The sequence below is a fragment of the Pagrus major genome, chromosome 1 (assembly GCF_040436345.1).
Source record: "Pagrus major chromosome 1, Pma_NU_1.0".
Lineage (NCBI taxonomy): Eukaryota > Metazoa > Chordata > Actinopteri > Spariformes > Sparidae > Pagrus > Pagrus major.
The window spans coordinates 20,494,504-20,521,502 of record NC_133215.1 but is presented as its reverse complement, the minus strand read 5'-3'; the positions used below and the strand labels follow the sequence as shown (position 1 = coordinate 20,521,502).

At 40.3% G+C, this 26,999-nt stretch overlaps 1 protein-coding gene across 1 annotated transcript in view; it reads right to left on the bottom strand.

Annotated features, from left to right (window-relative positions):
• The window catches only part of palm3 (paralemmin 3), a 38,915-nt gene extending 12,951 nt beyond the window's left edge, over positions 1–25,964 (bottom strand). The window contains exons 1-2 of the mRNA XM_073468626.1: positions 25,876–25,964; positions 553–602 (exon numbers count right to left, since the gene is read on the bottom strand). Coding sequence (XP_073324727.1) covers positions 553–594 — 42 coding nt within the window. The 5' untranslated portion in view covers positions 595–602; positions 25,876–25,964. The remainder of the gene's footprint in view (positions 1–552; positions 603–25,875) is intronic.
• Positions 25,965–26,999: the final 1,035 nt, after the last annotated feature.

Sequence of the window (26,999 nt, the reverse complement as noted above, 5' to 3'; positions counted from 1 at the left end):
AACAGAGTTGAGGCAGAGAAGAGGGACATTTTGTTCCCCATAAAATATGATCCAGCTTTACCAAAATCAGTGATAGTTTGTGATGTACTACCTTGAAGCTTATAGGCATTATGATCCTACCTTCTCATTGATGTTACATAGCAAAGACACAAGTGATAGGGGGGCGGAGTGGCTGAGACAGAGACACCGTTCACCCTATTACATTTTGAAGCTGTTATTTTAGGGTAAAATATTCACATAACATTGCTTTAAATCCTCCTCAATCAGACCGGGCCATCTGCCTACAACTGGCCAACGGTGAACCCTTACTCCTCCAGCTTGTACTTCTGACTTTTATGAAAGTATGCACTTTTTCTGAAGAAATCGAGGGATTTGATGAATTAAAACCAACTGTTACGATGGAGAGAAACTGTACATTAACCTTATTTTTGCCAGAACACCCTATGTCATAACATTTTTTTTCACAGCCAAGTGTAAATGTGTAGTTTCCCACAACATATAATGCTGCTGGATTTTTCTTGAGTGTATTTATGTGTGTGTGCATATACTCACAGCAATGGCCTCCAGTCGCTGTTTGTACTTGTCCTCTTCCATCCTGCCACCTGTGACACAACATGACAGGGTTTGAGGTTAGAGGTCAGAGGTTAAACAAATACGAGACAAGTCGACTGAATCCATTTATTGCTCCAGAGTTACTTTGCTCACTGGTCTGGGAGAATAAACAGAGGCCATTATTTCACATATATCCTTTTTTTTTTTTTTTTTTGGTTTTTACAAATGTAAAAGTTGTTCTGTGATCAAAAGAGAGAGAGCCACCATGACACACAATCCTCCTCATCATTCCCACCCTCGCCAAACACATCTGCCCAACACTCCTGTTAAGTCTTTTGTGTCACACCCTCAGGCATCTCAAAGAAAATTAGCTTGGGCATTTGTTTTCCCCTGCAGCCGGCACTAAATGGGACGATATTTGAGCTCCCCAAAACTCAGTCACATGAGAGAGCATAGACTAGAGTCATACATAGCAGCCAGTTCACAGCAACTCAGTCATTAGTGAGTTTTTGCCATCACAAACCATAACTCTGCTTTTAGAAAACCTTAAAAAAAAAGAAAAAAAAAGTAAACTTCTCAGGAGAGAGAAAAGACTTATTTTTGTCCCACATGCATTTCTGCACAGGCGGGTTTCATAAAAAAAAAAAAAAAAAGACTTTATATGATCAAAGTAATTATAGTGAATACGGTTATTGAAACTGTTTTTTAAACAATGACAGCAATAATCCCTCCAGTCACTGAAAATCCTGTGTGGTTTGTAAAGAGCTCTGTCTTACACCAAAAAAACACATTCAGCCATCACAGCAACTGAGATCTCACATTGGGGAAGATCTGAGCAAGACAGTGCCCTATTTCTGCAACAAATGACACACTGTCACAGCCGTTGTCGCTAATCGCCATCACAGAGTTTGGAGCCGTAAACTTGTCCTTACCAGTACACACACTCATACACACACACTCATACGTACACACACACACAAAAAGACACTTTCAAAATTCCTAACCTGCAAAACCTCATAAACAAGCTATGGACATTAATGGGAAGATCAGACTTGACCTCACCTTTTATTTAAAAAAAAAAAATGGACAATGACGCTTCAAGTTTGAATAAAAAACCTCACGAGCGAGCTGCCATAATGAGCTTTTGTCATATCAACCCTCGCCTACATTACTCATTTCTCCCTAAATGCCCCCCTCCATCCAAGCCTCACATTTTCTACAAATGAGGTTTCTCAGAAGAGCTGATGCTATTGTTGTTGCTCCACCGATATCTTTCAGGGCTTTAGTGTTAAATCGCATAGTGAGAAACTTCTCCTTAAAGGTTCCTTGTGGTGCCCTCAAGGTGTGGGGAGGGTGGCGGGGTCACAGGGGAAAAGTGCCCACAGTAAACAATGTGAAAAATGTAGGTGATCTGTGTATGGAGGGAAAAACAGATGGATGAAAGAAGAAGAGATAAGGGGAAACATTTTTGACGCGGAAACAACCTCTGGCATACTTTTCATTACAATGGAGTTCTCTCAAGAACTGAGGTGGTTAGACAGAGAGGAAGAAAGACATGTAGTAATATATACGCACAATATATATATATAGAGAGAGAGTGATTGGGAGACAAGACGAGGTAGATCTCATTTTGGCAGTGTTTTGAATGACTGGAGGTGCAGTGACAGCTTACAGTATAAGCCTCCGTTGGGAGTGGAGGCTTGTGTCTCATCAGGGCTCCAGGAGAGCGCCTAGAATAGCAGCCAGAGATAAACAAGCAAACACAAACAGAGGCTTTGATGAGGAGGTATTGAGGAGCTCCCCGTAGACACACACTGACTTCGATAATTAGACATGATACAGGAGGGTAGAGACGGGAAGGCTGACAAAGTCAAAAAGTTAAGAGACAGAGAAAGTCAGGATGGTTAGAGAGAAGAGCAGCAAAGGAGCAGCAGAAAAGAGGGGAGAGAGATGAAAGCAAATGCAGCAAGTGGTTGTCCAAAAAATGGGACGACCTGTGACACAAATGTAAGAACAAATCCAACATAGACTGTTCAAGAATCGGAAGAACAGAGATTAAATGAAATCGTCCTGAACACTAGTTCAGCAACATCAGTAGAGTGCAAATTACTGCAAAAACTCAAGCTATCAATCTCACGGTAATTTTTCACCCATATACTTTGCTGTTATTGCAGTTATGAGTCTGATGGGAGACAGGGACAGGAGGGGAGACATCAGCCACTGTCCCCGCCTCCAAAGTCAAAAGTCAACCTGACAACCAAGTGTAATATTTTAATGTGCGCAGGTTTTGAGACTACTTTAACGCCACAGCAGAGCTCCATTTTAAGCATGTGGCTCAGGAGGCAGAGCTAGTTGTCCAGTAATCGGAGGGTCCCTAGTTAGATTCCCCAGCTCCTGTGGCTGCATGTTGAAGTATCCTTGAGCAAAAAACATGAACCCCAAATTACACCTTGCATGGCAGCCTCTGCCAGTGTTGTAAAACTCCTTGAGCGGTTGGTAGACTGGAAAAGTGCTACACAAATGCAAGTCCATTTATCATCTATCATTGCCATTTGTTGTGCTTTATCAGTTTTGCTTTTTGTTTTTTTGGTGCAGCCGAGAAAGCGCCTGCTTTAAATTCTGCTCTGGACATCGGTTACCATGATAACAGTAGAATCTTTGGTAGCCCTACTGCTTTCCATATGACCCTGATCATTATCAAGTGAACGCAGGTCAATCTGCTGCCAACTAAACCAAAGAGTGATTTTGAAATCTTGGATAGTTTCATTTAAATGATTCTCAGTCACCCAAACAAGTGAAATTATCCAGTATTTCAAGAGATTTGGTAAGATTTGGGGCACGGAAATCGTTTTTTTGTTTGTTATTACATGAATCCTCTTGTCACCCCTCAGGAAACAACCTCAAGAAGAGCAACAGAGGAGGGATCCTCCTTTTCAGAGTGGACCGACATGCAATAGATGTTATGTAGACTGAAATTACAACACTAAAAAATGATTCAGAAAATTATAATACATAATATTTAAAATGATAGATACTTAAAATAATTCAGGATTTACTGGAAAGTGTCCCCATTGTAAAACAGAAGTGTTATTAATGCTTAATCTTTACTTTAACCATAATTCTTTGCACCTTAACTGTGAATTTTCACACAACTCCCACAATCCGCTTGTGGTACTCAGAAAGCACAACAACCCACAACTGTCCTGTGGGACTCAACAAAAACTGCACCAAACAGCATTGAGTTAGTAAAACGCCAATTTGGCAGACAGCCATGAACACAGCTTGGCTGCTACAGTATTTAATTACAGACACCGGTTCACCTGTAACACCTGTTACATGCCAGCCCAGATGGCTAAAATGACTGAAGCCTTACTTCCATTAGAACCGACAGTTTTTTGTTTTTCAGGGCAACAATTTGAGTCCCACCTACACAAACACTAGCCAGCTGAGCAGGTTGGAGGCTGTTTGACCTCAGTGGTATGAGCTCCCACACACAGTTTACATCCTTCAGTCCCTCTCCGTCTCTATACACTCACACAATGGGCAGAAAGTGCTACGGCCAACAACAAAAAAAGAGAAAAGTAGACACAGGAGGAATGGTAGTCTCAAGGGAGAGAAAAGTTAGTATTAGTGCTGCGATTAATTTATTGATTAGTCAACAGGCCTTTTTTACTGCAGAGGTTTTGACTTTTCATAGTAGGAAAAGCACAGGTGTTTCTATTAACACTAACAAGGTTTCTGTTGTACTCTATTGTCCCAGTAAGCCACTTATAGTGTGACAGAGCGCCAACATGAATAATACCAACTCTGAAATTAATTTTCAAGTCATTGTTTAAGTCCTCTAATAGGAAAAAATGCCTGTTTCAGCTTCTAAATGTAACAATTTTCAGTGTTATTCGGTTTAATTTAACTAAAGTAATTGGGCTTTGCCTGTGGTTCGAAAGGTTTTTGGCAGGCTTTTTCAGTATTAAAGCTGCAACTAATGAATATTCTGTTATTCTTTTTCTCATCTAATCTGCCAATTAATTCATTAATAGACCATATTCACATGGCAGCCATTTTCCTCTGATGTCACACTCGGTGGGAAGCTCAAACGTTGTGTAAAATGTAAAGAATGTGACAAATTGTCATTAATTCACAGCTTCTCGACTGATCAGCAACTAAGGAGACAATGGATTGGGCCATTTTTCAAGGAAAAACGACATATTTGATAACCCATTAACTACTGTTATACAGCAACATAGCATTTAACCTCTTGCTAGCTAACATTACCATTTAATAGTGATGCATATTACGATAGGAAAGCCATAAATATCAACGTACATCTTGGACCAATTAATTTACCATCAAAGAACGTATGCCAATGTTGGCTAATGTTAACTGTTGTCTAACGGTAGCTAATAGCTCACCAAATCTGTTGTTTTATGTTGAAATATGACCCGATGTCCCTCCAGACTTTATTGGGCACTGATTAATCAGGGGGCTGTGAAATGATAACAAGTTGTCAGATTCCCTGCATACAACATTATCGTCAGAGTAAAATGGCTGCCGTGTGAATATAGTCTATGATTTGGTCCAGAAATGGTCAGAAAATAGAAAAAAAATAGAAAATGCCCATCACAATTTACTTTAATCCAGGTTGTCTAAACCCAAATGAATAGTTCAAAATTATAGCTTACTCCTATAACATGGGGACCTTCGATCTACATTACCCACAATGCAACTCTGACTACCAGCAGTTTGGTCAGAGATTAGGGCATGTTTAGCCAATGTAGCCTCAAGCTATTAGCCTCCAGCAGAGATGAGGAGCGGGCTCACTCACTCAACAGACCTCCTTCAGACCAAACCAATGCTGACTCAAGTGACATCACTTGAGGAAATGTATTAGATCTCATGAAGAGCACGTGAAGAGGCTGGCGTTTTAGCATGAACTGTAATGAAACAAATAATCAACTATCAAAACAGTTCAATTAATTAACTATTTCAGCTCTAATTTGGTTAATAAAAAAGAGCTTAATAAATATTGCGTGTGCGTGCGTGTGCATGTGCGTGTATGCACACAACGGTCTAGGAACTCCAGCTGCCTCTCATTCATTCAGTTGGTTCCTTAGCAAACATTCTTCAAGCCTGGTGCAAAAGAAAGTATATTTGCTTTCAGTGCATGTGCGCATGTTTATATAACAATGTATATTTGCCTAGCGGGGTGCCATGAAGTCTATATGCTGAGTGCTGATGTAGTGACATTAGCTCAGTGGGAACAGATGGAAGAACAGTGGGGTGTCTGGAATGAAAAACTATACGAATCATTTAGTATCACAGTTCACTGCTTGTGGATTTCTCTCATACACTCTCACAGGCAGTACACAACTGACTGTGTATAAGAATGAAAACTGGACTCTCTGTGGAGTGCAGTACGACTCCTACAAGGCAAAAGGCTGCAGTGTTACATTTGATCTGAAGACCAACGACCTTGTGCACAAACTATTTTGGAGTCCAGCTATATCCAAATCCCAGTGCGTGAAAAGCCTTTTTCAAACCGAGTACAAAACCAGAAAAGCCAACGCATTAGCATTTCATTTTCTGGGGGCTTAAAGTCCCTGAATAGACTGTGGTAGAGGCAATCGGTAGAATCAGTGTGATCTGATGGGTAGCCCTTACATTCCACCAAGGCCTTCAGTTACTTTGCGTTACCTAGCATGTAGAATATAATGTCAGTGTGGGCATCTTGCTGCAACTAATAAAAAGATAGGCTGTCTATGCAAAGCACATGTTTCAGGAATTTAAATCCCATATCAAAATATTAGACACAAGAAACTAGCTCATTCAAATGCTATACTCCACTCCAACACAGATGTGGGTGCACATTTTATTAGAAAGGAAAGAGAACAGGGTTTTTGACTTTGACTTCACAGGGATGGACACCAGCTGCAGTGGAGCATGAAAGCTGTGAACTGTCGGTCACGAGACTATGAGTCTGTGTCACAGGGCGCCCTTGAGTCCAGGCATGGCTCAACTCCCTGATGGCGATTCAGCTTAATCAGAGCAAACATTATATGTCGAGAAAAAAAATATTGATTTTTGGGTGCATTGTGATTCTCTCTTGAAAGATTACGTCTTGATGCAGAAAAGTCAATAATTGGAAATTTAAAACCCAGTTCTCAACAGTATGATTCCCTGTAACTATTCAGTGAGACCGGGCTGTATGTTCCTCACAGTTGGAGGGTGAAACGTAACAGACGTAACCATGTGCGTCTTGTTGGGGTTCTAACACAGGCAACTTCTTGAGTTTTGGTGAGGAAGGCTGAGCATGAGCAAAGATAATTAAAGTACATTCATCTGTTTAATTCAATTGTAGATCATTACAAAGCAAGCAAGTAGTCACACAGTAAAAAATAAATAAATCATGTATAGAAATCAAAAATGTTGATGCATCTAAAAGGCATCAATAACCATTTTATAATCAGATCAAACCCCACTGAAGGAACGGTAGAGACATTTTAATCATGTAACATCCACAGAGATATGTTCAGCTTCACTTTGGCTAAAAATCAAGATTAGGGATCCAGCCAACAATCATTTTCATCATCAATGAATCTGCAGATTATTTCCCCTGAGTAATCAATTATGGCTGAAAGAGTGAAAGACCGTTAACTTTAAATTGCTTGTTTTATTCAATCAAAAGTCCAAAAATCGAAGATATCCAGTTAACCCTCATATAAGGGACCAAAAAGAAAGTAGAAGATTCTCACATTGGTAAGCTGGAACAGGCCAAACAACCTGTCAAAATAGTTTCAGTTTAATATTCTGATATTTGACAAATTGATTAATCAACTAATCCTTGCAGCTCTAATCATGATGCACTTAACGTCAGGAAGGCATGTACAGTAGAAAGATCAGAGAGCAACAGTCTTCTGAATTGGGTGATTGTGTAAATACAGGCCACTGAGCACACAACATACACCGAGTTGCTAAAATAGCTTCAGGTCTGTATGGGGTTGGGGGCGGAGGGAGTCATTAAAAGGCCACCCAGTGACATTTTGTTTTTGTGTGATGATGCAATTACGCTGCTGTTCGACCGCTGGCCACATACTTTGAAGTTTCTGCTCCATTTCTTGGAGAGACTGGGAGGAGGGGTAGTAGAGGTAGGATTGGAGCATCAGATTGTGTGCCCTCAATTATATACAGTGCTGTCAGCACATATGAGAACTAACATTAGGAGTTATATTAATTTCTAATACCTGTATTAGTGATGCTACGCTGGAATCATCTTTGCTTTGAAGTGCAGTTCATCTGCTAGAGGCTCAGTTACGGAGCTGCTTCTACGTGTCCTATTATCCTTCTTCTATTCAACATGGCTGGGTTTTCAACTCTTTGGGAATAGCGTGCCACACTCGGGTCTAGCATGTAAACCGCATAATTAAAAAGAGCAGGACTGGATGAGATAGGAGCAGTTTTTTTCTTAAAAACACATTTTTCAGGTTCATAATTACATTTGGGGTCACATGCTTTAATGCTCAAAAAACACACCAGTGTTCTCATACTGTCCAGTGCTGCAGCACTGTATTCCCCATCTGTCTGAAACGCTCTGTTTTAGCTCCTGCCCCCCTCCTGAATACCCAGTCTCCTCTGATTGGTCAGCTCACACATGCCAGACCCAGCACTGCTAACAACAACAGAGCTGCTGTGCTTAATCAATTCTTACGTGCCAAACTAGCTGCTAGGCATAAATTATGCAAATGTGTGACATGGTGACATAGTGTGATGTCACAAAGTCATAGAATACGAGGCGTTTCAGGAGCAGTGATTTAGGTGGGAGAGAGGAGCTTCTGTTGAGGGACCTTTTTAACTTTCAAGATCTTTTATGCACAATAACATCATAAAACACACCGAAGGAAAGGAAAAAACGAAAAAGCATAATCGGTCTCCTTTAAAATAAGATTTAATGCTACTTTAAAGTTTCGATTCAAACAGTTTCAGATTTCCGTGCCTGTGAGACAAGGACAGAGTATTCCAAGGCCACAAAGTTGAGAATATCCTTCCACCCATGTATTTGGGAACAGGAAGAGTGCAAAAATCTCTGTCCTCCAGACGATTACAGATAGACCATGCAATCGCAACGACCCTGATCTCTGAACTTGCGCATCCTCTGCTGTCGTCACTGGCCATTGCTCAGGAAGAGCCTGACCTAAACAGACGGCCAACTAACTGTAAAACAAATTCCTAGATAGAACTTCAATCTGGGCCGGGCAAATCAAAGAGGCAGCCGCTCTCTAGCTTGAAGGATGGAACCAAGAGAACTGCTGTAAAGTGCTTTTTCATCAGCTATTGATTTTCAGTTGCTTTACAGACTCTGCAGCAGAAATTGCATTATTGGAGATGGATATGCCTCTTATCTACATAGAAATAAATCTGACACAGTGGGTGGATGTGTGTGTGTGTGTGTATTTATGTGAGTGGGTGGGTGGTATGGTTGGAATTTGTGTAGCTTGGATGGTGCTGCTTCAACAGCACACAAGCCAAGTTCCTCTGATTGACAGTCGGGGTCGGGGGAATGAAAACACTGCATTCCACTGCTTTGTGAGTGTGTGTGTGTGTGTGTATATCAGTAAGGGATGGAAGGTTAATGTGCGATATGTGTGTGCCTCCTACGTCACAGAGCTAACAGTGTAGTAGACTTTGGAGCGTGTTGAGGATTATCAAAGTCAACAACATACAATGCAGATTTACTCCAAGTCATTTATAACCGCTGCACTTCACAGGCATGACAGTCCAACTCCAGCCTCACCTCTGAAGTCACCCTGCGGCTCAAATAACGCGTGCACTTCAAGATGTCATCAACCCACCGATCCCATATTTATCAGAGTATTAACTTTGTGGATACGTACAGTTAGCACAAATGATCACAAAGGAACACACACGCTGGGGAGCATCAAAGGAATCACTGCGAGGGATTATCAAAAGAAATCTTCCTACAGGTCCCAGTGTTCAGTGGTTAGACTAAAGCGAGTTTAATGCACTGACAATTTGACTAAATCGTGTTGCGAGAGAAGACTATGATGAAACAACAGCACCTCAAAGGAGCAAATTCCTTTGCTCTCATTTTGTCTCTACGTTACACAGGCATAAAAAGGATTGAGGGGGATCAATGGTGTGCTGTCAGGTACCACGCACACACACACACACACACACACACACACACACACACACACACACACACACACACACACACACACACACACACACAATAGAGTCTCTGTTCAACAGGAGGTAGGCTGGTTTTAGCCTTCGCCTGAGTTTGCCCACAGCATCTTCCATATACAATTCACACCCACGGCACTCCATCTGATCTCTATTTGGGCTGCTCCAGAGAGTAATGAGACGTGATGTTTCTAAGTTTAACCGTAAAGGTTGCAGGGGTCCTAGGGTGCTTTCACACCTGCAGTTTGGCAAACGAAGCAAGTGGTCTAAAAATGGTGTTATATGGGCTGATGGGTAACTCATTCATTGTGCAGTTTGGGCTTCACAGCTCCTTGTGCGCAAAATCTATTTGCAGTGAGCCATGCTGCACTTAAAGGTTTAGTGTGCAGGATTTAAAGGCATCTATTGGCAGTAATCCAATATAATATTCATAATAGAGAGCTGCAGGGATGTATTTTTGTAGGCTGACCTGGAAGTTAGCATCGCCTTGGTTCCCTCGACAAAATGCCTATGGGACTTTCCATTGGATTTTGGATTGGTGTAGAAAATCATCTATGTGGCAAACACAAGTTTATCATACTTACAGGTTTTGTTCAGCAAGATAATCTGAACACCACTTTTGTGATTTTTAAAGCGTAAATGAACCCACCAGAAACAAAGGGCTAACATGAGGTTTTAAATGAACTACACTGCGGTTGCATGCCTATAACATCATCAACACTAAGCATCTTACTACGCTATAGTATACACACTTGACTGTAAATTTATTGATCTATGAGTTGTAAAGTTAGAGTTAGAATGGTTTGTAACTAAAGTCAGACTAGCGAGTAGATGAGTCGCCGTGTTTGGCCTGATGACGTTAAAAGTGCCTGACAACTTCTGCAGTTTCATTTAACCACTTGCTGGCGACCACTGTTTTTAAGACACGTTAACGCTTTTTAATAAAAAAGCGGGGTCTTTACTGACGCTTTTCATGTCGTAGATCAAATCGTGAAAATATCTCAAGCCTGTGGCAACCAAAGGCATCAGACATTAAACTGAAAACCCATTTTCAAAACCCATTGACTTGGAACCGGAAGTGCAAAAAACGCAATTAATTTTCAGATTTTAGGAACTGCAGTTCATTATGTTTTCATTAGCTAATAATCAGTTGAAACTAAGAATCTTTGTCAACTTTGAATGAGCCTTTTAGATCTACAGAGGGGGGGTGCACTTCACTGGACTCCCCCATGTTGCACTGCCATGTTTCTACAGTAGACCAGAATTTACTCTTACCTGTACTTTTTATTCTGAAGAACATTCGTTGCCAGAAAAATACTTTTGATACTTAGGTATATTTAATGTCAGTTACTTTAAGACTTTTACTCAAGTACTATTTGTATGGGTGACCTTTACCTTTACCAAAGTAATATTTCAACATATTTCTCAAGTATGACTTTTAGGTTTTTATAACACTCTCCTACAAACTGGACTTTTTAGAGGTCGCTCAGACTAAAAACAGCCTTGCATGCTTCAGTGGGAGACGTGTTGTTTCAGGTACCAGTGAGACATGAAAAATCATCCATGCAGTCCTGTTTGAGTAAATAAACACTGAGTTTAAAGGCCAAAACACTGCCCAGCAGTTTAATACTTTGAGACAGGATATTTCAACTTGTAGCCGCAATTATTTCATCTTTTGCCATCACGATCGTCAGTCAAACAGCAGAAAGTCCCTGTTTGTGTTCCAAAGTAATCTACAGTACCGGCAATGTGCACTTGTACATATTTGATTGGCCACTGAAGCGTAGTGTTGCAGTCCAGCAAGAGTTGAGCCAGACTGAACTTCTTTGCCAAATGACCATGCATTAATTTTGCCAAAGCCCTCTGTGTTGGCACCCCTGCTGTACCGCCGCACTGGCCTCATTCAAATAAATAAGGAGGCTGCTTATTTTCATGCAGGGCTAATGCCAGTCTGAACATGGCCTTATTACAGTATGCATTACAGTATGTGCTTATTCATATTCTGTGGTGTCACAAGGAAGTAATTAAGCATTCAAGATTACTGTTGTTCATATAGATACCTGCAATCTTGTGCTTATGAGCCTACCTATAACTATGGTTACCAAACTATTTGCAGACATATATACATTTGAACATTTGAATAGAACTGAACAAGTTAGGTGAAAAAGTATCCCAAGAGAAAATCTTAGTACGATTACCTAATCCACCAGGCTTATCTTACTGTGCTTACTGAGATTGTCTTTACTGTCAGAATGCAGTTTGTGAAGTCGTTATCTCATCAGTATAAACACACAGATGGGTGACATGAAGCTTAACATTGTATATAGCTTCATACTGCTTGATATTTGCCCTCTGAGTGGTTTCCAATATGGGCAGGCTTCTGATCACTGGCCATGACAAAATCACCATCTGCTTCATACATTTAAAATATTAAAGTCTGGAAGGATTTTGGGTGAGAAAATCAGTTCCGCAGCCATTAAGCTGAGCAGCAGATCAAAAGTGACAGCTCGATGAGGCCTTTGTAAAACCTTGTCATCCACTCATCAAATCAGCAGAGGGGCTACAGAGATTAACACGGTCATCTGGAACATACATATGCATGGTGAAGCTGCAGAATAATGTGCTATGCAGCGTGCATGAGTCATCTTGGCCCACTGAGTATAATTAACATGCAGGATTATCTATTCAATCCAACTGTGAAGAGGTCATATTGTTGCATTGGTTTAACTGTATGCATTTCCAAGAATGGCTCAGTTTTGGTCAGTCAGTTAAATTAAAACAGGATAATAAACATAAACGCGATAAACCTGCCTATTATTTGACTGTTTGAAAGGGATGAGTGGCTGAACTAAGAAGAAACATTCAAGATCACTTTGAAGTGAAAAAATTTTTTTTAGACAAGTGTTGCATGTTAAATTGTGCGTCATAAGCTAATAAGCACAAATCTATACGGTTATAAGTACTGTGCAAAAAATATTTTGTGTAGAGTTCCTCTTTCAAAGGGAAATATGAGAGAGATAGATTTTTAAACCACAAAGGGCCCCCAAAAAAGAAGGAATAAAGAAAAAAGAAAAACACAAAAAACACATCTGAAATAATAAAGCTGTTGTAAGATTTATTTTCTTATCAACATAAGTGTTAAATAGCTCTATACTCCAACAGTAATCACTGTTATAGAGTGTTTGGTCAGTAACCCATGTCTCTCCTCCTACTGCTCGCGCAGCAAAAGAGAAAAGACATTTTCTTGTATCCCTGCCCACTATATCCAATCAGGACATACAACTCTATAAAGAGGCAGTCCTGTCTGAATGCGCAAAGCAGTATTCTCCTGTTTACCAGCAACGGTGGAGCAGGGTTAGCTACCAACTCCAGTGCTCCCAGTGATGCCTTATACTTCCAAACAGACAGAGCGAAGGAAAACGCTTGAAGAAAAGAAAGGCAAAAAGAGCTGCCTCGAAAAAAATAAAGGGGTCGTGCAAGTGTGGTGACGTAGAGAGGAGGGAGGGGATTGCTAACTGCAAAATGGGCAGGAAGTGAGCTAAAATGACGATAGTGTTTACAGCAGCTTCAATTTGCATATCTTGGCAATGCTAAAACAATGTACTGTGCAGCCCTACTTTCTATGTTGCAGTTTTCATCATTGTGGTGATGTCAGCCATTCATACATTAATTAAAATGGCCTTTGTGCGCACATACACACACAAACAAAAGGGTTGTTGGGAAATGGAGTAAAAAAGTACCATAATAATATCTTGAAAATGATTTCAGAACAAACCAACATAACAGTTGCACAGTAATAGCAACATGTTGGTTTACTGTGCAGCTCTACATGTGCACTCCCTCAGTGCTGTCCTCGTGTGACTTCACAGCCGGAGACAATAGGTAATCAACTGTTGCCCTCACACTGTAAGACCGCCTGACTTAATCACTGTGCTCTCAATGTTTTGGCATTCATGAACTCTTCTATCTACAGCTTTATCTCCTCAAACACTGGGCACAGACAGTTGAGGCACGTATTAGCGCTCATGATAAGAGGCGAAACAACAGCTTTTAACCCTGAGGTGGAATGCAGCCTCTATGTGTCTGAGAGTGTGTGTGTGTGTGTGTGAGAGTGTGTGTGTGTGTGTGTGTTAGGCTTTGCAGAGGAGTGAAGATTACAGGCTAGCTGAGGCTTCATGTGAAACAGAGACAGTGTGGCTGAGGGCAATGTTGCCTCTCTCCTCTAACCGAATGTCATTATAGCTTTTTTACATTATATTTAAGTCTGGTAAACAGTGCCAGTGTCATTCATGACATATGCTGTATAAACAACATCTCAACCTGTACCTGTAATTTTAGGGAATCTCAGAAAGTTTGTAATTAGTCAAGTCTCTGCGTAATGGCATCAAATGACGATAAAATTGGAGAGAGAGCAGAGGATAAACAGCAAAGGAAGTAAAAGGTCAACACTGCGGACTCCTTCATAGAGTCCCTGTTCAAACAAAACCATTTCCAAAAACATGAACAGATACAAGATTGATACCTCCTGACCTGCCTCACCTGCCCCACCGCAGACAAGTCATGAAGAGCAGGGAGAAAGCCTTCGCAATGAGAAAATGTAGGGTGAGAATAAAATGAAGAAGAGGCAGATAAGACAGAATGTTTTCATAGAAATGGAAAATCCTGCAGGTTTTATACGAATGAGAGAGCACGAACAAGAAGAAGCCATGTGAAGCGGGGGATCAGAGTTTGAGACACCTGTTCTGACAAGTCCTGACGAGACACTTGAGGCTGTGACACAACATAAACATTCTGCCAGCATTTCCACCGAAACCAAGCTCAAAGACACACATCAAGTTCACACTGCGACACCTGAAAGTATGTGCCAGTCTCCATTTTGTCGGTGTCTCGCATGCAGACACATGCACAGAGGTTTCACAAGGCTGGCTGTGTGACAGAAACTTAAACAGCAAAATGAACCTACAGTAACTTCAGAAAGAATTTCACAATCAAGTTATCCATTATTGCATATCTGATACAACCCGTCTCTATCTGATAGAGTAGATACTGTTCTACACAATTAGCTGTAGGAACATGCCTGGCTTTATATTAATCTCTCTTTAAAAATTTGTAAAATCAGTTGACTTTACGGACTGCAAGAGAGAGTAAGAAGCATAAATAAGGGCTGGGCAATATATCGATATGTCGTTAACATGATGTGAGACTATAGATTGTCTTAGAGTTTGGGTATTGTTATATCGTGACATGGCGTAAGACTTTTTTTTTTTAAAGGCTGCATTACAGTAAAGTAACAAGAAATTACCAGACTGTTCTAATTCTTGCCTTTACCCACTTAGTCATTATACCCATGTTACATAACGTAACATGCAACAGAACAGTCCGCCCAGTTGTTGTTGGTAGCTGCCAAATATATGCCCAATGTCTCACATACATAGGCTCTACGTGGGCTCATTGTCGTATGGAACCGTGTGACAGTCCACAGCTGTTTAGCTTAATTTTAAAATTATGTAAGACATGAACATTTTATTCAACTTGGAAGTTGATATTGAGCCAATCAAGACGTGACCTCCAGACTCCAGACTCCAGAGCCAAGGACTGCTGACTGTTCCCCCTTACCCTACAGCAGTAGGATATACATCATAAACTCTACATGGCCAGCACCTTATAGGCCAAAAAAGTTATTCATTCACATTGTCACACAACACGCCATCACACAATGTACCACCTGTCATTACCACCACAAGTAAATTCTCAAACCCCGGCAAGTACTAACAGTAATCCCTACAATATTGTCGCAATATCGACATTGTTATATTTGGTCAAAAATATTGTGATATTTGATTTTGTCACCCAGTCCTCACATTTATGGAGTACTATTGAGGAAATTTCAAATTATTAAGATTTATATCGCCATGTCAAACATTTTCTGTTTCAGCTTCTCCAATGTGGAGATATTTGGCTTTTTCTCTGGTTTTCTAATTACTGGTAATTGAATAAAGATATGTTTGTTATTTGGACTGTTGGACAAAACAAGCAATTTGAAGAGGAAAATGTGATGGGGATAGTTTTCATTTTAGATGTTACAATGTACTAAGTAACCAATTAAGCATTAAAATAATCAACGTGTTAATGGACAATAAAAAAAATTGTTAGATGTGATTTTAGGCTCAATGGAGGTAGGAGTTACTGTGGAGCTAAAGACTTGGACAGACGCATGGAAAAACAACAGCGGAGGCTCAGGTGCCGTTTTGTAGCACTTAAGAGGCATAGTGCACCTGCAAAATGCCAGTGAAACAACAGCAAAGTGACCTTTTTATGAAGCCAAAGTGGCTCTGCCCTCGAGCTGCTTGTGGTTTAATCACTCACCAGGCTGTGCATTCAGAGGAAGTTCAACTGTGTTAATGGAAAGATGGTTTTGACAGGTGGTTTATTCTCACAGCGTAATGGACTGCATTAAACAAAGGGTGTAATCTGCATCCGGTTTACAGTCGACGCCAGTTAATTAGAAAAACGCCTTGTTTGGAACTTCTGTTTGGCGAGAATGGCGAAAGACTTTTTTATTCAAAAGTAAGCAAACAACAGTGCACGAACAGCACAGAGAAACTGTCTCTCATTGTGATACTTGATGATTTAATGATCAGGGTGAGTTTTCTGATTCCTCCACTCTTCTTGTTGGTAAGTGCTCTCTTTGCACTTTGAACAAGCATGAGTAAGACATGTATTGGCTTGCTTCAGTGATTTCTTTGTCTGTGTGCGCAGGATTAGTGTGTGTGTGTGTGTGTGTGTGTGTGTGTGTGCCTGTGTCCAACAGGTTTGGAAAGGAATGCAGGACTGGCGTAATCCAGTCTCGGTACATTTTGGCTATTGTCACTGAGTCAAAAGCCTGTAGGCCTGTGTGCTGCGGGGCCTCGCAGCTCAGTCATGATTACACACATCATCTCACATAACACACTGCAGTCAGAATCACACACATGGGGACAACATAGTACAACATTACACATGTACGTGTAGTTGAGCTTTAAGAATTAACTGATTGATTGATTAGTCGATTGGAAGAAAATCAGCTGCCAATTATTTTGATATTTGATCGTCTCAGTTATTTTTTAAGAAAAAATGTCAAGCATTTATTGGTTCCAGCTTCTTGAATGTGAGAATTTGCGGCTGGGATTTGAATTTATGACAGTGGTATTGCACTCAGAAATTGAGGGGGGCGCCAAATCGCACTAAATGCCAATTTCTATATAAGATTGCTTTAAAATAATATTGAAATATTTTTCAGCTATATTGCTATACACAATATATATCTCGATATTTGGAAATCTCCTCAAAAGTGCTTCATAAATGCTTGGACTGGGCGAGAAAAATATCACAATATGGTGGGGTTTGACATGTTTGACCAAATAATCATAATTAATGTGGATATAATGACTAAGTAAGTAAAGGCAAGTATTAGAACAAGTAGAACAGTCTAGTAAGTTCAAAACATGACGTCACTTTATCGTAATGCAGCCTTCAAACCAAGAAAAGACAACACTTATGCTGCATCACAGAGACAATATAAAGTCTCATATCACGATAACGATATAATATTGATATACTGCCCAGCCCTATCTGTAGGTACACTAAAGTAAACTCTCAACAGACATGATTTAACATAACATTTCATATGAGTCTGTGTAAATCTAAACTACATGGGTGACCAGTCATTTTGTAAATGTCTAGTCAGGCACCGTAATGTTTAACTTTCCTCCATCCTCATTATAACTGTGGCTAAACAAACTCAACTCCAGCACATCATTACACAAATTAGAGACAACACACTCGTCTTTCAACCAGCAGCTGTTCACGATCTCTGAGATTATAGTGATTGGAGGCAATGACGGATGAATTCAGGTCAAAATAACTTTTGAAACACAAATGTAAGACGTGTTTGATGCTGGACTGATGGCACTGAGGAATACTGATATAAGAGACATGCTCAAAATCCCATTCATAGCAGCATCAACACTATCAATGCAATGATTTGACTTCACCTCCGCATTTAGCTCAATTTCAATGTCTCTCCGTTGGGCAGCAACCAGACTTCTGTTACAATAAAATAAGAATGCAAAACCTCCTTCCTATTTCATATCTTATTTAAATGAAGTATCTTGCCTAACAAGCCCAAAGCTGTAAAAAGATCATGAATGCTGCTCCCTCCGATTAATATCTTGCTAAACTATTCGAATCTCAGTTAACTTTAATCTCTTTAGCGATTTTAAAGGGAATTATATTCATTTTTAACAGATCTGATGATCTCTTTATATTCACTGAGTTTTTATAAAGATACAGGGTATGCTATTAGATTTACCCCATCATTATCAGGTTTCCCCTCTTGCTCTGCTCTCAGCTGTCTTTCATGTCTCTCTCACTTACATCTGCCCTTATCCGCTTCTCTGCCACCCACACTTTCTTTAATATTACTTTTAAATGTCTGTGCCTTTGTTATTTTGTAACAGGCCTGTGTGCAACTTTATGATCTTCAATTGATTTTCAATTGATCTTAATGGAACAAAATATTCTTTTCAAACTGAATGATTTTTAATCATTCCCGCAAGCTAAATGGTGGTGTGTCTGTCTACTATACAGAGAGTTCTTCAATCCCACATTACCCAATGGCATTATTGCATTGTTAAAACTAGGATGGTAGCGCATACCCCTGCCAAGGCCCAGCAGTCCCTTTAATTCAATCAGGCCTAATCCAATATCAAACTCAATAGCCCTCTATCACTCTCTGCCTTTATCCACTGGGCACGTCTGTCACCTGGCGTGTGCAAAGCCTTGTTTCGTCCTCCATGTGACCTCATATCCTACTGGGAGCGTTCCAGAAACAGAGCGTCATGCCTGCCTGATGTTGTTAACGTGTTCAGATTGTGATTATTTCATCATTTCTCCCTGATTTTTGTGCTTCTAGTGTGGTTGAGGAGGCTACGTAGTTAAATCATTTGGTATTGTCTGTTTTAAGTGTGTTAATTCCTGGATCCGTCCCTTGGCCTGGATCTGCACCAAAAGTTAATCAGGTCTATTCTGGGCCGAGACCCATCCTCGCCCAAGTTCCATGGAAATCCGTCCAGCAGGTTTTGTGTAATCCTGCTCACAAACCAACCAACCAACCAATGGACACGGGTGAAAACATAACCTCCTTGGTGGAGAAAATAATGTTTGACAGAAATACCAGCCTTTTGCCAATTATGTACAAAGTACACAGCAAAATTTGTTCATAATACACTCTCCTCTTGTAACAGTGGGAGTGCTTAGATAAACAGTAACTTGTCTACATGGACAACTTGATGTCTGATCTTCCATGCCAGTCTTAAATGTTGTTGAAGTGACTTAAAATGAACTGAACATTCAATTATCAAACTAAAACACATTTTTCATACACGTCTGGTTACAAATACACTTGTACACTGTGAGGTTTCAAGGACCAGGTCAACAGCACTTCACACACTTCACTCGACGGCTGAACCAGGTTCAACAGGCTGCTACTGAAGAATGCATTCTCTCTCTGCGGAAACACGATGTGTTCTTCAGGGTTTAGGCAACACACCAAGGTCATAAACACGTCTAGGAAACTCAAGGTACACTGTCTTGACCTGGGCAGGCAAATAATAGGCTATTTGTTGTCACCACTGGTTGACTGAAACATGACTGAAAAAGCAATAATGACACTTTACTGATCACAGATACAGAATGAAGCAGACTGTACAGCTGATTTTCTAAAGTAGGGGTAGCTAAAAGTCTCAGTCAGAAGTATTACTGCCTGGTGTACAGCTAGAGCATGAACCCTGAAGGCTGCATCCACTACTTAATACAAATCAAACACAATAAGAGTGTGACTGCAAACATTGTTAAAAGCACACTTCAGATAACAGTGTGACCACATGTTTCTTAACCCATATACCAAAAAGGCGCAGACAAAAACAATGTCAAGGACACCAATGTATATAGAAAAAAAGGTTATAGCAACTGAAAACTCCATGCTTGTTCCTTAAGTTGTGTAAAAAAGTGATCTTATACAGTCTGACAAGGCTTCATCTTATTGTGTTACAATTATGGTCTATTGCTTCTCACTGGTAGGGCTGTCATGAAATCAGAGTAGTGTTTCAAATTGATCTGCTGTCAACAAATGCCAAAAATGACTTGATTTGCTCTGTAGATGCTTAACCTACTTCAAAATACAATTTAACTTGTATTTTGCCAGTTAAGTGCTTTTAATTTGAAGCAGTAGCTGTAGGAAAGGTTTGGTTTGCATTAGCAGTAAATGAATACAGCCGTCTACAGATAGTCAGTGTCTTTTCTTGTAAAAAGCCCATTGTACCGGGTAACACCGGCGTTGTCATGGGCTAATAAATTGGTGAGAAAATTTCAACGTTCCAGCAACACCTCCACCTACTATGACAAAGTGAGACCGGAAAGAAATGAAAATTATTCAAGATGCTCTGGATATTTACACGATATTATCATATGGGTATTATTAACACAATATCAACATTTACTTCTTAAGTATCATGATTATCATCAAAATCCCTACCCTACTCCATGGATATGGCCTTTAATGTGTGATCTACAAATGCATTCATTAGATAGTAAAGAATTGATTATTTTTAATGATGATTAATATTAAAATGGCACCTTCTTTTTCTCCCTCATTAAAATTCTGTCTCCTACTTCACCGTCCAAGTCCATTCTCAGTGTTCAAGTTTCCACATCACACCTGTGTATGTTGAATATTAGATCAGGATTGGTTTCCAAACTATTTATGATGTCACAAATCATGCCCATAGGCCCGCCTCTTAAAATAGATTTTCAGTGAGCACAGAGAAAATGTACAATTTCAGCAATGAATGTGAAAACAGCCTTCTAGTCAAACTCTGCATATTCATCATCCTACACAGTAAACCTCAAACATTCAACTGTAGGAGAAAGAACAAAAACACATTTTTAACTGGAGGGGGACCAGACTTTTTGCCTGTGAGCAGCAATAGAAACGGTAAAGAAATCCCAAGTCCCCTGCTGATTTAAAGGATATTTACACTGTATATGCGGCGTGCATTTCTGCCAGGGCTAGGAACAAAACCACAGCTACCAAAACCACACAAACAAAACAGGCTTGGTAAATCAGGTCACTTCAGTGTGGGATGTAAATCTGTCATCGGCAATTCGAGCTATTCAGTAACAGGTGACTGTCTTCCAAACGAGTTGTGAATTGGCAGCGATTACCATTTAACTGACTAGACAACAACATCACACATTAACTGCAGCTTTGGGAGGAGGTGGAACATTAGACAGCTTGCTGGCACCACTAAATTGTGCAAACACCTCCATGTCTTCCTCTCTCATACACACAAGATACACACACACCAAGAAACGTGGGCCTAGTTCTGTCATCCATTAATGATTTGTTGTGTTCAATCAATTTGGTGCATGTACCCTTAAGCATATCCCATTTCCAATGTGCACTCGTGGTTTGCCAGCAATTAAAATACATACTCACACACCATTCATATAATTGTTTCCGACCGTGTACAGTGCGGGGGTTTCTTCTCGATGGCTAACCAGACATTGTCACCTCACAACCGCGGCCATGTGTATTTGTGTATGTCTTGAGGTTGAATTGTTCACACATCATCTCTGATGTCATTAGGAACATCACTAACTTGTATTATACTGACAGGTGTTCATATTATTGGTGTCATGATTTTGATTCTCAACAGAAAATCAGGTTTCATACAGGTTTTAAAGCTTATTCATTCTTACAAGCCACTGAAGAGCAGGTAACTTGATGGAGACTGTAATGTAAGACCAGACCTTAAAGAGTAATTCATGAGAAAGATGTGAAGCTGGGAAGCTAACATATTATATTGTCAAAGCAGCTCAGGTCTTTCTTAGTTATCTCCTCAGACCATTACCTTCACAACCACAACACATTACTTAACTGTCTAATCCTTGTCTGCTTGATTAAAACATTGTTGCTGGAGTCAAAAGAAGGGCATGTGTATAATAGACACAAAGTGAACTGGAGATGGTGAATGTTTTCTTATCCTCCTCCCTCTTTAACCGATTTCTGAGTCTTTTCAGTCAGCAACAGATTATTTTAAATGAAAGGAATACCACACACTGACACACAAGCAGAATGATTTAAAGAGCGCTGTCTGAAAACTGCCTTCTGTGCTTCAACAAGACACAAGGAAAAGAGGACAAACAAAAGGACGAGCTGCTGAATTTTAGACTTCTCACTCGAACATTGGGGTGTGGCCGGTGCCTCGGGTGCGTTAAGACTGACATGGTGACATAAAGCAGAAACATGCTGTAGGCCAGGTGAGCTCATTGTGGAGCAACCTAGCACAATTTTAATATTTCAATATATCTCAACACTGAAAATGAATCCATCACATGGTACACTAACACAGACTGCAATACTAAAGGGGCAGTACACCCGTTTTACACATGACTATCAGTTCACTCATTATTATGACAACTATGCAGTCAGATAAAAACAGATCTGTGGTTGGAGAGAAGCTTTCTATTGACCAAATCACTGTGTCAACAACTTCCAAGTAGACAACTGGCAGCTGATTTGCATCACGGAGACATGTGAAACCAGCATACTTGTTTATTTCTATTGTCATTTTCAGCTGTAACTGTAACAAGCTGTCATTTTCTTTAGTGTTGTTTCAGTTAACAGAAAAGTGACTAAACTGAAATAACAGAGAATTATGTTGAATGTAATTGTAATTTGGTCTATAGACTGAGGCAAATGACCCCGGTGATGTAATTTTGATGTCATCAGGGTTATCTTAACTTGGAGAAAAAGTAAATCTGGAAGGGTTTATTGACAGAGGCTCTCCAGTTGCATTGTGGGAGGTGCTGCATGCAGTATTATTGAGATGACCCATAATAGGGACTTAAAGTCAAAGTCATTGCTGGCATAACCCTTTAAGATAGAAGCTGATGAAAAAAAAAGGATCCCCTCGTAATCCTAACCGGAACAAAAGGTATAGGGTGCATTTCCATCCAACATATTTCTAATGCAAATTTTCAGTTTGCTCTTAAAAACACCTGAGTGTATTTTTATGCAAATAAATCCTAAAAATATTGCAAAAGAAATGTTATACTTGGCTGAGGTGAGAAAGGTAGTCAATAAAAGCGAAATTCAGCAGAAACAGACAAGTGTATCATGATGTTCTTCAGTATTTAAGGTTTGATTGGTTCTCATTTAATTATGTCATTTCATTGCGCCCTCTTCTTCTGCAATGACGGCTGGAAAAGTGTCAGCTACTATCTCGATAAACCAACTACTAATGATGGCATAATAATGGTGGATGAAAGCAAGCATTCATTCACATTTTCTTTTGCAGATGTTCTCGAAATTTGGTTCAAATTTGGTTGACATTTGGATGGAAACCTGGCTTAGAGTTGTGATGAGAATAATAAAGTTGAGAACAAAAAATTAGCACTTGTTTCTTGTCCCTCTACCACTAAAAGAAAAACAAACATTCTGTGTGGCCATCTGTTGTTTCCAGGTGAACCATCTCTGTTCACCTGGCATCTGAGTCTAATCTTCTGGACAGCCATAATAACAACAGCCTGAAGCACAGTGTGTTTGTGCAGTCTGCACACAGAAAGTTGGAGCGGTGGCAACATGACATTAAGACAGGGAGCATAAGGTAGAGCTGTGAAACTCTGACATTGAAACATAATGCTCACGGGACACCATAAACCAGGCTATACTTTACAACCCATTAAAAGCTTAGTTGAAATATGGAAATGTGCAGTTAAGGTGGTGTTCACTTCTGATGACAAAAGACTATGTGAGAGAGAAACAAATGCAGAGCAGAGCAGTTAAAATTGTATATCACTCCGACTAAGGACAGACAGACAGAGAGACAGACAGACAGACAGACAGACAGACATGCTGGGGGCACTGAGGCAGTGAGGAATTTCCCTCCTGCTGAAAACTCATCCGTCACCCAGTTTTCCAAGCAAAGAAGTGGTGGGTTTCATCACTCCCAGCTACTCTTTTGTCTCCTCCCCTTTATCTTTCTGTTTTTAATCTCCCTCCGCTTTGTCAGTCTCTGACTCTCTCCTGCTCTCTTCAACGCGATTTGAAAAGATAAAACTCCCGCTGATTGGTGGTGCTGACGACCACACACTTTCTCCTGCCCTTTATCTGTCTTTAACAGCTACCTCGCCCACTCTACCCGTCTCTCCCTTCCTCTTTGAGCATTTGGTTAGATTTTTGCAGATTCATATCAAAACCAAACTGGTTTGCAAATGACGACAGCAGCACATCGATCTGGGCTCTATTCTATATTTTGTGTGCTAAAAAGAAAAGAAACTTTTCAGCTGAACAGCAACAAACAGGCCGACTGATCATTTATCAGCCTACATACACGCTGAAGACAATATATCTGCAAATAGCTCATTCTGGCCAATGTTTAAAAACACAACAAAAGACTGAATTTAAAAATAGATTTCGTTTACGTTCCAAATACTCAAGCAATGATTAACTTTTCGACATCTTCTGACATTTTAAAGACCAAACAACTAATCGATTAATCAAGAAAATAATCGATAATGAAAAAAAAAAGTTAGTTGCAATCCTAGTTACAAATAATGTCAAAGAGCTTAAGATACATCAGCTGTATGCCCACACATCACTGGTTTCATCAGTCTGCTGAAGTGGAATGATATATTTTAGACCAAGTTTGACTTTGTCACGCTGCTGTCACATTTTCAGTGGTTTGACTCCACTGAATGTTGACTCTTCTTATCTTTTGTTCGTGTATGGTGACACTTAATTACCCATAAAGCTGCTGCCTTCTGTGATTAGTCAGACAGCAGATCTTTCTACTCTAGTCTTTCATCTTATCCCTGTGCAAAGATCACTTAAGGTAACGCTAATGTTATATATAGCATCTCATTTTTTTCTTTAAAGTTTTATACATCCTTTGATTGCATATTTTAGAGCAAGACAGCTTGTCTGAGAGAGACAGCTAAAGGTTATCTCATACTCATGCCAGGACAGTGATTGGCCTTTTTATTATGTCATAAAACAGCTGATCTGTGATCAGCTCGCTTCTTTGGCTGCTGTGACATTTATATTTACATGCATCCTGAGCAGTGAACCATCCTTTGAAACATCAAGCACAAGTATGCCTGTTAACAAACCCTCAAGATAGTTACTCTTTTCCTGAGAGTTAAGCCTGAGGTGAGTAACACCCCCCTAGATATGGCCTCGAGGCGCTCAGTTCATCAGCCTGACAGAAGAAGAGCCATGTCAGGAGCTCCTGCTGGGGTCTCTTCTTGTAAATCAAGTATGCTCAGCTGCATGCTAAGCAGCAGAAACTAACCCTTTTTTAATGAAGCCATAACACAGATCTAGTTTAGGTGTAGTTCAAACTGATGAAAAAGCTGTTTGCCCTAGTTAGTTGGTGAGGCATACATACAGCAAACGTGTGGTTAATCTGATATTCCAAACTTTAGGTCTTGCATGCATGGTGTGTGTTGTCTGCCTGTGTGGGGTGTGTTTGTAGTTATGCAGCTGCAACAGCAGCTAGCAAAGTGTCAGAAAGATAGCACCACTATCTTTACCACAGAATCACAAACTGTAAATGCCCTGCAGACTTGAGGCTTTTGAACTTAATTACCCATAAAACCTCTAAAGGGGAAAAACCTGCAGAAGGAACACATGACACGACTGTGCAAACATCATTATACGTTTTAAGATAAAACTACAATATGATAAGGTGGTGACTGCAAACTCACTGTGTCTTTATCCAAGTACAAAGTGTATTTTTGGGGTAAGTGTTTAAAAAGACAAGGAGTGTTAGAAAACGTCAATAGTGCTATCTACACAGCCAAATGATACTCCAAAGGGTTTTTAATCAATAAATGACTCTTTGGTTTGCAATGCTTTAACAGGGGTCAGACAAGTCAACAGCTGCTGGGGCTGTCTAACTCTGGCTGGGCTCACTTCCACCCCCTGGCCCAGTTTCAAAAGGTGTCAACCGACCACGTACACCAAAAACTTGTAGGCTATTAAAATTCAGAGAGAAAAATGTGAAGCCGAAACACACCTACCTGTTCACACTTGATGTTTTAAGTCCAATAAGCCGAAGAAGGAAAACGAAAGCGAGGAGAAAACGTGGAGGACGCACGACTTTAAGAAAAAAAACCCCAAAAGAGTGAGAAGTCGTCCTTCAGGCTCAGTGAACGATGTGGCGAGAAGAATAAAAGACGACACAAAGTTCCCCGTGAACACCTGAGAAGCCTCTGCGATGAGCCAGCTCCAGAAACACGACGCCCGCCACAGGAACACACGTCGTTACATTTAGCAAACTTGTACAGCTCTGTAAAGTTTGTTTCGGGGGGAAAAGTCGCAGCATTGATTAAAAAAAAAAAAAAAATGAAGTGAAGCGGTCCAGGGAAGGGCTCTCTGCCGCCTTCCTTCGTGCCACAGCCCGTCAGCGAGGAGGAACAGAGTCGGTGTGTCCGGTGGTTACCTGACTCCAGTCATTACCGTGAGGCCAGCCCTCCACACAGCAGCAGCAGCAGCAGCAGCAGCCTCATGTTTCCTGTTGTTGTCGCTCTCAGTGAGCAGCTTTTCTCTAAAGCAACAGGTTGAGATGCTTTCTTGCTTTCATTTAACGACCAGTATGACATGCCATCTGGTGAGTGCACACTGCTGTGGAAAAGTTACTGAAGTATTTGCTTTTGTGCTGGAAAACAGTCCAAGTTATCTTTGCACTTTGAAAGACATGTCACTGGGGTGTTGAGAGCCTAATCCTAAAATTCATTTAAAGTATTAGTCTCACATGTGGTTTGTTTCTTTCAGGAGCTCAAGGCCATGCCATGCTATCAGGAGTGGTTTTGATGAGATGAGGCATCTGTGATTAAAAAAAAAAGAGAAGGTAATATTTACAAGGAACCCACTGTACAAGGCTGTATCTCATGAATAAAAGTCAAACCAGACTATGAGCAGACCTATTACCTGTAATGTGAAACGTTTCGCCGAATGAAAGCGCAGCCTGAAAAGTATAAAATCCCTTTCAGCTCACATCCTGCCTTTTAACATGAAAAGGGAATATTGGTGTAAGCGGATATCTTACATTTTTAATAAAACTTCTGGGGGGTTGCCTTGTTTGCATCTGCCATTTTAAAAACAGAACAGCAGTAACAAGCACTGTTAGTTCACCATCCAATTA